The sequence below is a fragment of the Peromyscus maniculatus genome, chromosome 4, assembly GCF_049852395.1.
Source record: "Peromyscus maniculatus bairdii isolate BWxNUB_F1_BW_parent chromosome 4, HU_Pman_BW_mat_3.1, whole genome shotgun sequence".
Taxonomy (NCBI): Eukaryota; Metazoa; Chordata; class Mammalia; order Rodentia; family Cricetidae; genus Peromyscus; species Peromyscus maniculatus.
This window is the reverse complement of record NC_134855.1, coordinates 135,015,941-135,030,928: the sequence shown is the minus strand read 5'-3', so window position 1 is coordinate 135,030,928 and position 14,988 is coordinate 135,015,941. Positions and strand designations below refer to the sequence as shown.

Here is a 14,988-nt window from a genome sequence, read left to right as displayed (position 1 = left end):
CAAAACAAAGCAACAACAAAAAATTTTCTAAGCCAAGTAAGATGGCTCACTCCTCAGAGTGAGTTACAGGCCAGCCTATAACTGCATCTCCAGAGGACTTGATACCCTTTCTAGCTTCTGAGGGCACCAGCACATATGTGCACATACTCACATGGACATGCACATACATTTTTAAGGGTATTTTTCTGTGCAGTCAGAGTAGAGGCTGTGTGGATGCTGTCTTTAAATGACAGCACTCAGTTCTAACAATTGCTTTCTTCATCCTGAGGATGGCTGTATGTACGGAGGAGAGGCCTTGCTGATCTTGGGCACACATTGGTCTCACTGTGGACTCACTATTTCTCCATTCCTGCCCCACACAGGTCCACAGGATGATTGCTGAGTTCAAGTTGATCCCAGGACTCAATAATTTGTTTGACAAACTGATTTGGAGGAAACATTCAGCATCTGCCCTTGTCCTGCATGGTCACAATCAGAACTGTGACTGTAGCCCGGTAAGCAAGAGGGCCTGGGAACATGCAGGATATTAATTACTAAGAGTTCCCTGTTTTGAGAGCCACTGCTGACCCTGAGGGTCTCGTTCTTGAAGATGGGAGCAGAAAGGAAGTTTTTGTTTCTCAGAGTAGCCAGATAGATCGTTGGACTGAGAATCAGAAGTCCTTTGCCACTCAGCTTTTCAGAAGAACTTGACTGAGTCACAGAAGCTTCTGTTTTCTTGGACAAGAAGGGCCAAGTGCCTGCTGGCTTCAGCACAACCTCCCCACACCATGGGCAGGAAAGTGCTCAAGACCTGAACTCTGTAACCAGCAGACCTGGTGCCCTGGGTTCCTGAACCTGCATCTCCTCAGTGCCCTGCCTCCTGCTTTGTCCTGCTCTTTGTCCTTGTCAGACTGCTTTTCCTTCCGTCCCTTTGAGTTAATAGTTGAAAAGGAGTGTAGTTTATATATGTAGATAACGTGTCTGACTTAGTCAGAGACCAGTTGGTCTTTGTTTGCTATGTAAACACACTACATCTTCTGGTTTTTCTTTTGCGATTTATCTCTTTAATGGTTTGCCAGTTACTTCCCTTTGGTCCCTTGGAGATGCTCCTGTGGTGCCATTAGCTTGTGTTTGGGTCTTCACACCTTCAGAGTGCCACGCCCCCCATTTTATGATGTTTGGGAGGAGGCCAGCCTGGGGACCTGTGCAGCCTCTGCCCTGGACACTCTTGAGCCAGTGTTTTAGGAGGAGTCTGTTTTTATGTTTAATTTCTTGGCCCTGCCCCTCAGTTAGGATGCTTATTTCTCCTGGGCAGCTCCCACCAGCCAAGCCTAAGTGGGTCAGGCTTCCTGCCCAGCTCTCTGGCTCACAGGTTGGCTCTCTCTGATCACTGCAGGACCCTGAAGCCAAAGCCTTGTTGTGACTAGGCCTCTCTCTCATCCATACGCCACCTCCCTTAGCTCCTGCACATCTCTGCTTGGGCTCTGTGGACCAGGCCTTTCTGATTCCTGTAGGTTTCCCTTTCTCACTTCTAAATTAGCCTCACATGTAAAAGGACTTAAGTTAATTTTTTAATTCTAATATGCTAGGCAAGGGTCTACATTGGTTTACCTTGACTGGTCAGCTATGAATGTCTGACTGTTCAACTAAAGAAAGACCCTACTGTGCTTGAGGACAGGGACTCCAGAGAAGCAGTGTTGCAAGACAGGGGTGTCACCAGAGCCCGCCCTTGTCTTATGTAGAAGTACCAGGACTAATATAGCAGCTTTAATGTGTGTTACAGGACATTACCTTGAAGATCCAGTTTTTGAGACTTCTCCAGAGTTTCAGTGACCACCATGAGTAAGTATGTGTGGCCTGTAATCTATAGGCCTCTCCCCTCATCTTCTCACTGACCCCTGACTCAGAAGGGGCTGGTGGGAGCTACCCAAGTGTCCTGGTGTGGCTGTCCTTCCTTCATCTGGTATTGGGTTTTTCCTGCACCTTCACAGCCCCCCTGAAGGGGCAGAAGTGGCTGTCCCTCACTGCCCCTGGAGTGACACATTTCCCCAGTGACTGGCCTCTGAGCCTCAGAAAGCCCTTGACTGGAAACATGGGAGCTCCTACCTCCACAATGAAATGTGTTGAGTCCCCAACACACACTTTTTGAGATGTTCTGCTCTTTGATTTTAATGTTTCAGCTTTCAGTGGAGAATATATGAGAAAATGATTGTCCACCATAAAGGAAACAGTGCAGGGGAGGGAGGAAAAGCTGGTGATCTTGGCCTTAGCCTTACAGTAAGGACTTTGGTGACCTGACAGCTGTGTGTGCACAAAGAAGTGGACACACTGGTACATGGCTTCTGATTTTATTTATAGTTTTTGGTGTTCCAAAGAAAGCCAAGAACTAAAACATCCCATGAACAGCACAGAGGAGGAGCTACCTTTGAGGAGTTTGTCCTTTTGGTTTTCTCACAGTGCTGGGGGTTAACCTGATTTTAAATGTTGGTTTAATGTTTTGGAGTGTTGTACAAGCTGATATAACATGCCCGAGGACAGTGTGGTCTAGGGGCCTCTATCCCTTTTGTGATTCTCTTCTATGAGAACATCTGTGGCTGAAGGCACCCATAGGTTACAGAATTACGCTCATTTTCTGTCTTTGGGTTTTTGTGGGGGTGGTGTGAGTTTGTCTGTGTCTGTCTGTCTGTCCATCGGTCTGTCCATCAGTTCCTGTTCCTAGCTTTCATCAGACTCTCAAATCAGCATTTTTGTATGCCTAGCTCAGAGCATGCAGTGAGGAATGGAAATACTTTGGCCCATGCTGTCCTGAAGGGTCCATCTGGGAAGAAGTATAACATTAGAGAAGGTCACCAGGAAAGAATGCCTGATGACAGAGAAGGGCACGACTCTGGGGGGGACGGGGGCAGGTTTCCTGACCGGCTGGCCAGTCCTCAGCCACTCTTGACTGCAGAGAGGCCTGGTTGGGATGAAGAAGCAGCATGAGAAAGTGTTCTAGCCAGAGGCCCGCATGTGGAGAGACCCTGCAGGAAGGACACGGCGTGGTCGTCAGCCAGAGTGGCCAGGTGGTGTGGTGGGTGTGAGCTGCTCAGTTCGTAGTGTGGCTGCACAGGGCCTCTGAGTCGTGTTCACCCCTGGTTGTTATACAACTGAAGTGTGGGAACTGGGAGAAGCCCTTTCAGTAGTGACACGGTCCAAGCCCTGGTCTGAGTCACGCAAGGAGCTGGTGAGGGTTCCCTTCCTGTGGCACCAGCGACAGCTGAGGACGCTGCTTCTGGGCTGCACAGACCCATAATGGCAAGCCTGGATGAAGAGGACAGGGCTGCCACAGTTGGTCAGGCCCCTGCTCATGTGACTCTGTGGCCCCCGAGAATACTACAGCAGGGCCAGGCTCTGGGGTAAGATGGCAGATGGGATTGGACATGCTGAGATGCAGGTGACTTTGAAAAGTCACATAGAAATGTTCGGTGTACAACACAGAGACCTGGAGATGCCCAGGGAAGGGCCTTGTTAGTGAGTGACAAGCAGGGGTGGAGGTGCTGGGAGATTCTCAGCTTCTCTCCCCAGGGGGGTGGGGGGCAGACCTTACTGCCCCACTGCACTGCTGCTTAGCAGCCCTGGTCCTGCCCTTTACCCTTTGAACCCATTCGTTTCAGGAACAAGTACCTGCTGCTCAACAATCAGGAGCTCAATGAACTCAGTGCCATCTCTCTGAAAGCCAACATCCCTGAGGTGGAAGCTGTCCTCAACACTGACAGGTGATCCTGGTGGGGACAGCTGTAGGTGCAGGCTCACAGGAGGGCACACAGGGTGCACACTGCCCTTTCTCATGGGGACGCTGTAGGTACAGGCTCACAGGAGGGCACACAGGGTGCACACTGCCCTTTCTCATGGGGACGCTGTAGGTACAGGCTCACAGGAGGGCACACACGGGGTGCACACTGCCCTTTCTCATGGGGACGCTGTAGGTGCAGGCTCACAGGAGGGCACACAGGGTGCACACTGCCCTTTCTCATGGGGACGCTGTAGGTGCAGGCTCACAGGAGGGCACACAGGGTGCACACTGCCCTTTCTCATGGGGACGCTGTAGGTGCAGGCTCACAGGAGGGCACACACGGGGTGCACACTGCCCTTTCTCATGGGGACGCTGTAGGTGCAGGCTCACAGGAGGGCACACAGGGTGCACACTGCCCTTTCTCATGCATAGCCACCGTGCCCCACTGGCTTTTGTGCTGAACACTCACATCTCCTGTATTTCCTAACCGAGCGTCACAGCAGCTCGCAGAAGGAAGTGCCACCTTCATCTTCCTCTCTGTATGTATCAAGCAGCCCCCTGCCAAAGGTCAGCTGTACTCTGTCCCTCCACCTTGTCCCATGCAAACGGCCCCTTTGCTGATATCTTCATCCCCTGCCCAGTGACAGCTGTGCTAAGCAGGGTAAGCAGATTCTTTACCCCCTGCCAAGAATCAATCCTGTGTGCTGGCTATGTCTACCTCATCTTTGGGAACAACACAGTGACATGCCAGGCTCACAGGACTTATGAAGTGTGGATCTTATCCAGCAACCAGAGCCCTAACTCCCCACTGCCCTGGTAAGGTGAACACAGTGCAGCCCTGGTGTCTACAGGGGATGGAGTGGAGCTGCCGTGTGAAGAGAGAGTTTAAGGCCCAGACACCTGCCACCAGGACAGGCCTAGTCCTTCCCTTACCTACTGCCTTTGCCTCATAGATAAGGACAGCTCAGCTGGAACTAACCCGGAGCAGGAAAATGAACTCTGGGCCCTGCCCAATTGGCACAGACTTTGTTCCATCTGGCATACTCTGCTGTGGCCTGGATTAAACTCACTTGTGATATAAATGGCTCTTCCTCTGGCTGTTCTGAGCCACATCTGGCCCTGGATGTGCCTCTGCCTCTTGCCAGCCAGTGTGAGAAGAGAAAACTGGCTTAAGATGCAATAGAAATGCACTTGGCTGTTGAGTTGACAGCTGTCCAGTCTCTGAGGTCCTGGCACAAGGTGGAGCCCAGAGCATCCGTCCACACCAGCACAGGAGCCTCACCCAGTGGTCCCCGCAGCCGTTCAGATCTGTCACCAGTGCTCTGTCCCTTTGATTTCAGGAGTTTGGTGTGTGACGGCAAGAGGGGCTTACTAACTCGGCTGCTGCAGGTCATGAAGAAGGAGCCAGCAGAGTCTTCATTCAGGTGAGTCTAGACGGGGGCACTTCTTAGGGGCCCAGGAGCCAGGGCTTTCCCAGTTGCTTAGTCTCTAGTATCTACTCCTTAAGAGTGGTCACCAGTGGGGGAAGTTGGCCTCATTGCCACTGGCTCTGTGTGACTCAGCTGGTAAGTGTATGTACCCCTGTCACATACCAGCAGGGTATGTCAGGAGGTGACTGAGCAGTCATCAGGCTGGCACTAGAGAGGTGGGACAAAAATGGGATCAGGCCCTGCCTGTGTGACGTTACCTGGGGTCGTAGGAAATAAGCATGAAAAGAAAAAAACCCTCAGTGCAGCATGGGAAGAAACAGAGCCAGGAGTTGTCCCAGGAGCCATCTGCTAGGGGACCAGGCACCAAGGAAGAGGCTGCAGAGTTCCTAGACACTTGGAGAAAGTTGTGAAGGCCGCAGACAGGAGGGATTCCATCAGGCCTGGGTGCAAGGCTCGTCCCTACGGGGTCCCTGTCACCTCAGCCTTGCCTGTGTAGACCTTCCCTGGCGAATCCCAGCTGAGCCCTCTGGTCTACTCAAGTGTCTGCTCTCCCTTCTCTAGGCCAGCTCAGTGCACATAAGCTCTGTGGCTTGTCCACACATACCCTGCTGCTGGCCACACACCTCCCTGGCTCCCAAGTTCATGTCTTTCCAGTCTTCTGAGAGTGAGCCTAGAGTGTTTTCACACAGAACTTAACTAGCGGTCACTCTGTGAGCCTGGATGTCTCAACCGCCTGTGCCATATAAACTCTCTCTGGTACAACCATATGAAAGACTGGTCCCTGCTGAGTGTGAGCGCCATGTCAGGAGGATAGCCATCCCTGCTGAGTGTGCGCGCCATGTCAGGAGGATAGCCATTCTCTTACTCCTCTGTCCTCAAGACCTAGGGATGGGGCCGAGGACTGGAAAATGTTCAGTAGATGTCAGGTACATTTACTGTGTGTTCACAATGGCTGTGAACAACTCTTAACCCTGGGGGATGGACCCTCAACCAGGAGAGGGCAGCCAAAACCACCCAGGTCAGGGGTCAACATTTGGGTCGCAGGTTTTGGCAAGCCCGGGCTGTGGAAAGTTTCCTCCGAGGAACCACCTCCTATGCAGACCAGATGTTCCTGCTGAAGCGAGGCCTTCTGGAGGTATGGCTGAGGGACCGGGGTGTCAGGTAGCCGTCTGCCCCAGCCCCTTGTGTCAGTTTCTCATCCTGAGCCTTAAGTAGTTTGGTCAGGAGCAGAGCAGGTCTGGGTGTTCCGAGTGCACATTGCTGTAGTGTTTGCCCTGAGCTGCCAACTGTGGCCTCCTGTAGGTACTGACGGGTGACTGAAGGACTCAGAGGGAATCATGCAGGAGTGCAGACTATAGAGTTACCCAGCAAGGCCTTTGACCCAGAGAATAATTTGGTATTGACTAAAAGTTAATGTTCCCGTTTTGATCAGTGGCCTGCAGAAAAAGCAAATTCAAAGAGGAGTAAATGGCCGAGTTATATAATTGGTTTTTAAGAAAATTACTATGAACAAGAAACTGACCTATGAATTGTAAAGGAAAATAACTGCCCAGTCAGTATAAGTCCGAGAAAATGAGTTGAGCTTGGTGGAGAGTGCAGCACTTCCTAAGCGGATGTAGGAGTTGTAAAAGAGCCAAATCCTGTGTCTCAAAAAACAAAACAAAACAAGACAAAAAAAAGTGAAAAGAAGGAAGAAAGGGAAGGGCAGGGGGAATAACCAGAAAACAAAAATGGAAAGTATTAGAAACAGGAGTTAAATTGGCTTATAGTTATTGATTTTTATATGTTTTTAACAGTTTCATTGATAAACACAAAGACAGACCTTAGGGTCAAGATGTGCATGCTGCCCTTAAATTCTGTCCTTCACTTCCTTAAGTGGCCCTAGTGCTTGGTCAGCAGTCCTGGTTAGATCTGGAGACAGAGAACTCTGGCCATGTAGGTGGCTGCAGAGCAGGTCAGAGGCTTCACCTGGGAGCCCTGGCAAAGAGAACCAACCCTCCATACCCACCCAGTGTCCCCTACTGAGGTCACTCACCTGGCTCACTCTTGGAGCCACCAAGTGTCCTCAGCAGAGAACCTAGACAGAGTTACAGATCCCATCTACACAGATGCTTGCTTGAAGCAAGTGAGTGGTCTGCGCTCTAGGCCAGGCCTGAGTGGCAAACAGGTGGAGGCAGCCCCATCCACACCCTCACCCTGTCTCCTGCTCACCCAGCACATCTTATACTGCATTGTGGACAGCGAGTGCAAGTCAAGGGATGTACTCCAGAGCTACTTTGACCTCCTGGGAGAGCTAATGAAGTTCAACGTCGATGCATTCAAGAGATTCAATAAATATATCAACACTGAAGCAAAGGTAAGGCTCACCCAGGGCCTCCATGGTGTTTGCTGCAGCATCAGTTATCTGTGAAACTTGGCCTCCCCATCTTCAGGCGTGGTTGCACAGTTGAAAGAGTCTGGGATCCAAAGGGCAGTCAGCAAACCTTCACTACACATACTGTGTGTTACGTTTTGAGCCAGACCCTAAGAATGTTGGGATAAGAACTTTGACTGGGTTACAGCATCCTAGCAGCCCAGCAGGAAGAGCAGGCCACTTAGTGTGTCTCATCAGCAGAGTCGTGGAGCTTGGGTAGATCAGTGGTGCCCTGGCCAGCAGCCCCGCCAGTGAGCGCCATCTCTGCTCCAGTTCCAGGTGTTCCTGAAGCAGATCAACAGCTCACTGGTGGACTCCAACATGCTGGTGCGCTGTGTCACTTTGTCACTGGACCGATTTGAAAACCAGGTGGACATGAAAGGTGAGGCAGCCAAGGCGCCAAGGCCAGTGGGTGCAGTTGCCGCCAGATACCTGGCCTCCAGCCAGGAACTGCTGAGTTATTGCCAGATATCTGTGTGCCTGGGGTCCAGAGGTGCTCTTGGCTGCGTTGCTCGGCTGTGTTGACTTCTCCACTGATCGTGCTTCCTGTAATGAACAAGTACAACATCTTCTAAAGTAAAGGAAAAAGCCACCTTCTGGACTGACTGCTAGCAACGTGCAGGGTCCCTTCATTCTGTTTTCTTGTGCAAGACTGTAGTATTTGGCTGTGGTGGGTGAGTGTCAGGCGTCATCTAGAATTGTGTGTAGCTACACATATGTGTTCCCATGTGCTCTTTGCCCTAGGAGGTCTGTGGCACCAAGCAATTTCTCACAAGTTTATGAACACTTCCAAAAAAGGACAGTGCCCCTCATCATTGTCATTGGTAGTGAAAAACATCCTGGTCATGGCTAATTAGACCATTTACCTCTTATTTCTTCTCTGAAGGGTCTGTTTTAAGAGACTGGTCACATAGAATTTAGTCTAATCAGGTATTGATCACCTTCCCAATAGTATGGAAGGTCCTTTGCTCAGCACTCTTTGCATGTGGCTTGCAGCAGTGGACATAGACATATGAGAGCTGTGGTAAACCAGTCGGTCCCATTAGGAGCTCTAGAAAGTGGTTTGAATTTGACTTTCTCTGTGTGTGTGATTTATGTATGTGTGGGTATGTGCACGTGTGTGTACACGTGGAGGCCAGAGGTTCTTTTTTGTTTTTGAACAGTCTCCCACTGAACCTGGAGCTCATGGATTCGACTAGACTGGCCAGCCAGTGAGCTTCAGGGACCTGCCTGTGTCTGTGTCCCCAGCTCTGGGGTTTTAGGTGTATGCTGCCACACTGGGTCTTACATGGGTTCTGGGAATCCAAGCTCTGAACCTCATGCTTATGTAACAACTTTACCATTGGGCCATTTCCCCAGACTTCCTGTGTCCTAGAACTCATTCTATAGACCAGGCTAACCTCGAACTCACAGAGATCCACCTGCCTCTGCCTCCTGAGTGCTGGGGTTAAAGGCGTGCGCCACCACTGCCCAGCTTTTGCTATGTTTCTTAATGATCGTTATCCTCCTGTCTTCCTGAGGAGGAACATACATAGCAGCTGGAGCTGGTGCCAAGCTGGGAGGGGCTGTAGGAGGACCACTTTCTGAGCATGGTTCTGAAGCACCAGTGGAGTCTCTGAGGTTTGGTTTAGCCTGATAACCGAACAGTTGGAGGTTGATTCTGTTGTTGCAGCTTTTAATAAAGAGTTTTTGTATTAATTTACTTTTAATTATGTGTTTGTATGTTTGTCAGACTATCTTTGGACTACCATCTCGCAAATAATGACCCAAGACTTATTATTAATTATGAAAGCTTAGCCTTAGCTTAGATTTTTTTTCCCAACTAGCTCCTACAACTTAATTAACCCATATTTTTTTAATCTACGTTCTGCCTTGTAGCTCAGTTACCTCTTCTTTGTACGGCACATTCGACTTGCTCCAAGTCTGCTGGCAAAATCGCCTGCCTAGATTCCTCCTCCCAGTTTCTCTCTCTGCCTGGAAGTCCTGCCTATTCTCTTTTGCCTAGCTATTGGCCATTTAGCTCTTTATTAAATCAATTAGAAGGCACCGTAGGCAGAGATACATCTTTACAGTGTAAACAAATATTCTACAACATTCCCCCCTTTTTGTCCAATTAAAAAGGAAAGCTTTAACTCTAACATAGTAAAACTATATACAATAAGAACAATTATCAGGTAAGAATTACATTCACAATGTCCAGTCCTTTTGCATTTGGCAAATTTAGAGAAAGTACTGTATTATCTCTCCTATCTCAGTAGTGAGTCTGAAGTTTTATACCTAAACTACTTCTATTATAACTTGTATTACCATCCTAAAAATACCTTTTAGACCTTAAAACATCTTAGGTAAACAATTTAAGCTTTTATGTCTCTCAGCCTTATGCCCTTTACATCTCTTTTGTGAATGTCTTTTCTGAATTTGATAACAAGGAAAACTGTAACTATAACTATCTAGGTTTCAACTCCATCAAAGACCTAAGAAGTATATAATATTACCTGAATAAACAGAAAGTGCAGAGCAAGCAACTTCCAAAACTCTAGAATGACAGAGACATCTGGCTGCCTGGACAGTCACCCAGGGTTCCTCTGCAACATTGGGGAATCCACCTTTGGCTACAGACAGACTTTTCTGTGAAGCAGGAATGTTGAAGGGCCGTCCCACCTTGTCTTGACAAAGTTCAACAAAGTTCTTCTGTGTCCTGCTTGTTCAGTTTGGACAGCATACTGTCAGTAGTTGAGGCAAGGGCAGTTTCTTGCCCAGTGGCTAACTTTGCCACAAGAAAAGCAAACTCCATACAGAGGTTCTTTAATGCCCATCATTCTTATTTGAAGTAAATTGGTACTGCCAGGATCAGACGTGACTCACTGTCATGAAAAGCCTTAGGTTATTAAAACATCTTAAATGCTATATTATGTAGGTCTCTGAAGTGTTTGAAGACCACCTATCTATCTAAAATATATGTCTGTTTAACCTTGAAAATATACCTAACATGACTACAAGTTTGATTATGATAGGTGACTAACTACTAAGCTGTATTTCTTAATTATACATTACATTTTTAGAGTAACATAAGTACAGTACCTTAAACAAGAGTAAAAACATATATACAGTATAACAAAAATAACCTTAAATTTGTATCAGTATACAAAAAAAAGAATCTTAAACAAGAGTAGAAACATAGAGTATGTTCTAACAAAATAACCTTAAATTTGTATCAACATACAAAAATACATACCAGGTAAAGTATTTGAGATTAATAGTTGCATTTTAGTTTAAAGTAGGTTCAATAATCTACCCTTTTATCCTATCCTTTCCATATCTTTCTTTTTCCTTTTCAGAATGAGATCTCTAAATCTAATCTCCTTTGCTCAGCTTTCTCTCTGACCATGACCAACAACAACTTGTAACCAACCCCCCTAAATGATGATAAACTTCCCTAATCCATTGAACGACCAATAACTATTCACCCTACCTCTTGGGAATGTGGGCATCTTGTTCTCTAGACTGCTTCCAGTTGTCTGAGGACAATTGCATCTCTAGGGGACCCTGAGAAAATTGGGACAATGGTCAAATCCTGGGAGTGCTAGCTAACTAAATTTGTTCAGTCTCTGTGATGGGAGAGTATAGAGCTTATCTGAAGTCTTGGCTGGAGTAGTCTGTGAGGCTAGACCATCTCAGCTAGCAGCTTTGAAGTTCTGGATGCAGAATTTTGAGGAAACTGCAACAGAGGCATTCTGAGAGGCTGGATCACTTGGACTACTTGTTTTCTGATCTTTTTTTTCCCCCCTGAAAACACAGACTTCAAGGTAACATATATATCTGTATTAACACAAATACGGAGTGTGCAATGTACACAAGGCAGCTAAAGGTAATTTTTTTGTTCTATGTTTAAGCAGGTAAAAGGCATCTGCTAACTTTATAAGTCTGTTTGGACTGTATAACCAAACTGTTATATAAATCTGTCCATGCCATAAGAAAGGATGGCATGTAATAGTAAGTCATGAAAACTCTGTAGTCAACAAGATTCATCATGTCTCATCCAGTCTCAAAGCTGTTCCCATAATAGAGGAATCAGCATATACATTATCTGTCCTATAGTCTTTCTTGGCTTCTTTCTTTATATCTGTAGCCAAGATTTTCAGGAGGTCTCCCCTGATCAAATCTGGTCTTTATCAATTTTGAAGAAATCTGTTAACTTTTTGTTTCCTATGGAAACAAGCAAAACTTTTCCCCCAACACAACATATTTTCTGACTTTCATTCTGAAGTTAAGGTATTCTTAAAATATATATGTTGGTTTAAGTTAGCAATTTCCATAATCTAATGTCTCAGCAACTATTGTTTTTTGTTCATTAGCATTTAAAAAATTTAAAGTCAACAAAATACCATACAGGATCCAGACACCCTGGGTATTTTCCATCCTTATGTGGCTTTTTCCTTTATTATTTTTAGACTATTTTGTTGTAGAATATTTAACTATGTAAAGATGTGTTACGTTTGTTTATGCTGCAGAATATGTAACTGTGTAAAGGTGTGTTAATTTGTTTTTGCTGCATTTGTTTTATTATGCAAAGATGTGTTGCATTTGTTCACCTTACCTGCATAAGGTACCTTATTTTGTCTAATAAAAAGCTAAATGGTCAATATCTAGGAAGGAGAGGGATAGGCGGGGTTGGCAGACCAAGAGAATAAGTGGGAGAAATCTAGGCAGAGGAGAGGAAGGAGATGAGAATGACAGAGAAAGAGAGAAACACACCCAGGGCCGGAAGCCAGGCAGCTGCCAGACAGACACAAGACACAGGAAAATAAGACATACAGGAAGAAAGGTCAAAAGCCCCAAGGTAAAACATAGATCAAAGGAAACAGGATAATATAAGTTATGATAGCTTGCAATAAATAAGAGCTAAGATAAAGCCAAACATTCACAACTAGTAAGAAGTCTCCGTATCTTGATTTGGGATCTGGTTGGTGGCCCAAAAGAAAGCCTGCTACACTATTTTATCTGACTGTACCCTTTTTCTTTCTTCAGCATCTAAGCACATTTTTTAAGCATACTGTATCTGTTCAGAAGTATTCTCAGTGTGGACATGACTTTTTGCTCATCTACAGCCTTCTCTGAGTTAGCTAAACTTGAAACTGCTAAGCTGTGGCCAGGCCCTCCGCTGCATTGCTTCATTTAGCACATGGCCTCGGGTTGGTGAGAGCAAAGCTCATGCCTACGGCCCCGTCTGCCACCCCAGCTCCTGTAGGCACTTGTGCCTAGTCTATCTGCCCCAGCTCCTGTAGGCACTTGTGCCTAGTCTCCTGCCACCAAGCAGCATGCCCACCTGCCGCTCATAAACCCCATTCAAGTGCTTGTATGTAGCAGGGCTTCTGTAGACCTCTAGGGCTTCTGTAGACCTCTAGGGCTTCTGTAGACCTCTAGGGCTTCTGTAGACCTCTAGGGCTTCTGTAGACCTCTAGGGCTTCTGTAGACCTCTAGGGCTTCTGTAGACCTCTAGCACCAAGCCTACTTGAAACACTTTTTTCATCAGCTTTCTCAGGCCCTGTGTGGGTTTACATGCTACAAGTTGGGCACCAAATATAGTAAGCTTTCTTGTCAGACTATCTTTGAACCGCCATCGTGCAAATAATGACCCGGAGACTTATTAATTATGAAAGCTTGGCCTTAGCATAGTTTTTTTCTAACTTAATTTCTTACAACTTAATTAACCCATATTTTTTTAATCTACATTCTGCCTCGTGGCTTGGTTACCTCTTCTTTGTACGGCACATTCAGCTTGCTCCAAGTCTGCTGGCAAAATCGCCTGCCTAGATTCCTCCTCCCAGTTTCTCTCTCTGCTTGGAAGTCTTGCCTATTCTCTCCTGCCTAGCTATTGGCCATTTAGCTCTTTATTAAACCATTCAGAAGGCGCTGTCGGCAGAGGCGCATCTTTAAGTGTAAACAAATATTCTGCAATGTGTCTATGAGTGTGTCTGTGTGTGATATGTGCATGTAAGTGCAGGAGTCGGCAGAGGCCGGAAGGTGTTGGATACCTGGAGCTGGAGTTACAGGTGGTTGTGAGCCACCACTGTAGGTCCTGTGCAAGAGCAGCAAGTGCTCTCAACTGCTGAGCCATCTCTCCAGCCCTGACATAATTGTTTTGGTGGTGAGAGACCACCAGCTACAGAGTCAGGACCAAAGTGTGCTTAACCAGTGGCGTGGGTGACCCGCCGCCGCTGGATGCACCTGCTACTACACCTCTGCTTCCCTCCATAGTGGCTGAGGTCCTATCCGAGTGCCGTCTGCTCGCCTACATATCCCAGGTGCCCACGCAGATGTCCTTCCTTTTCCGTCTCATCAATATCATCCATGTACAGACACTAACCCAGGTGAGACGTCTCAGCCAGTGAGCCGTCAGGTAGGGCAGATTGGAGAGCATCTCTCTGTGTGTGCCCCCTCCCTCTAGAAATACCCTCCCTCTAAGGTATTGCCCAGTGCCCCAGTTTACAGGAGAACTAAGACCAGATGTCAAGTCTCCTGGGGTCACAGAGTCAGTTGGGGCATAGATGATATTGACATTGCGTTCTTCTGACTCCAAGCCAGTGTTCTTCCCCATGTACCCTACCCTTACCTTCTGGCTACGCTGGGCTGTGAACTGGACCTGAGGTTGCCCCAACTCCTTCTCTGACTGGCAGTCTTCCCTTCTCCCAGCCTCACACCCACTTTTCTTAGATGAGAGTCATCTAGGACCTCAGAGCAGTGGTTCTTTTGTTACCGTCTGCCAAACATGTTTTGAGGCTAGGCCTGGGGCTAGGGATGCTTGGGGAACAAGGTGGACTGGAACTCTGATTCTTTCTGAAGCCCATGTCCAAGTGCAGCATTAAAAATTCTAAAGTGAAATCAGTGCACCTAGCCTATGCACCCAGTCCCGGTAGGGGATGGAAGCTTCTGGAAGACGTCATACCTGAACCAAGATGTAGTCAAGGACCAATGCTAATATTGGTGTGGATGGTGGTAGTTGGGTACAGGGAGCAGGAAGGTGCCCCTGGATTGTGCCAGCCCCTGTGAGGGCCAAAGATCCCCTCCTCCCTGCCCAGTGGCATCCTGAGGCTGCTGCCCTGCACCCAGCCTGCTGCCTTTGGCCTTGCAGGAGAACGTCAGCTGCCTCAACACCAGCCTCGTGATCCTGATGCTGGCCCGGCGGAAAGAGCGGCTGCCCCTGTACCTGCGGCTGCTCCAGCGCATGGAGCACAGCAAGAAGTACCCTGGCTTCCTGCTCAACAACTTCCACAGCCTGCTGCGCTTCTGGCAGCAGCATTACCTGCACAAGGACAAGGACAGCACCTGCCTGGAGAACGTGAGTGTCCCGCCCCCGAGGGGTGGCGGGGACGGAGGGTGGGAACCCAGGGCCA

The 14,988-nt window shown here is 47.8% G+C and overlaps 1 protein-coding gene across 2 annotated transcripts in view; it reads left to right on the top strand.

Moving 5' to 3' along the window:
• Trpc4ap (transient receptor potential cation channel subfamily C member 4 associated protein) overlaps positions 1–14,988 on the top strand; it is a 73,537-nt gene that overhangs the window by 57,587 nt on the left and 962 nt on the right. For both annotated transcript variants that reach the window (XM_006988254.4, XM_042276585.2), the window contains exons 10-18: positions 363–494; positions 1,763–1,821; positions 3,633–3,734; positions 5,092–5,175; positions 6,226–6,316; positions 7,397–7,537; positions 7,868–7,976; positions 13,853–13,965; positions 14,727–14,933. In XM_006988254.4, coding sequence (XP_006988316.1) covers positions 363–494; positions 1,763–1,821; positions 3,633–3,734; positions 5,092–5,175; positions 6,226–6,316; positions 7,397–7,537; positions 7,868–7,976; positions 13,853–13,965; positions 14,727–14,933 — 1,038 coding nt within the window. The remainder of the gene's footprint in view (positions 1–362; positions 495–1,762; positions 1,822–3,632; positions 3,735–5,091; positions 5,176–6,225; positions 6,317–7,396; positions 7,538–7,867; positions 7,977–13,852; positions 13,966–14,726; positions 14,934–14,988) is intronic.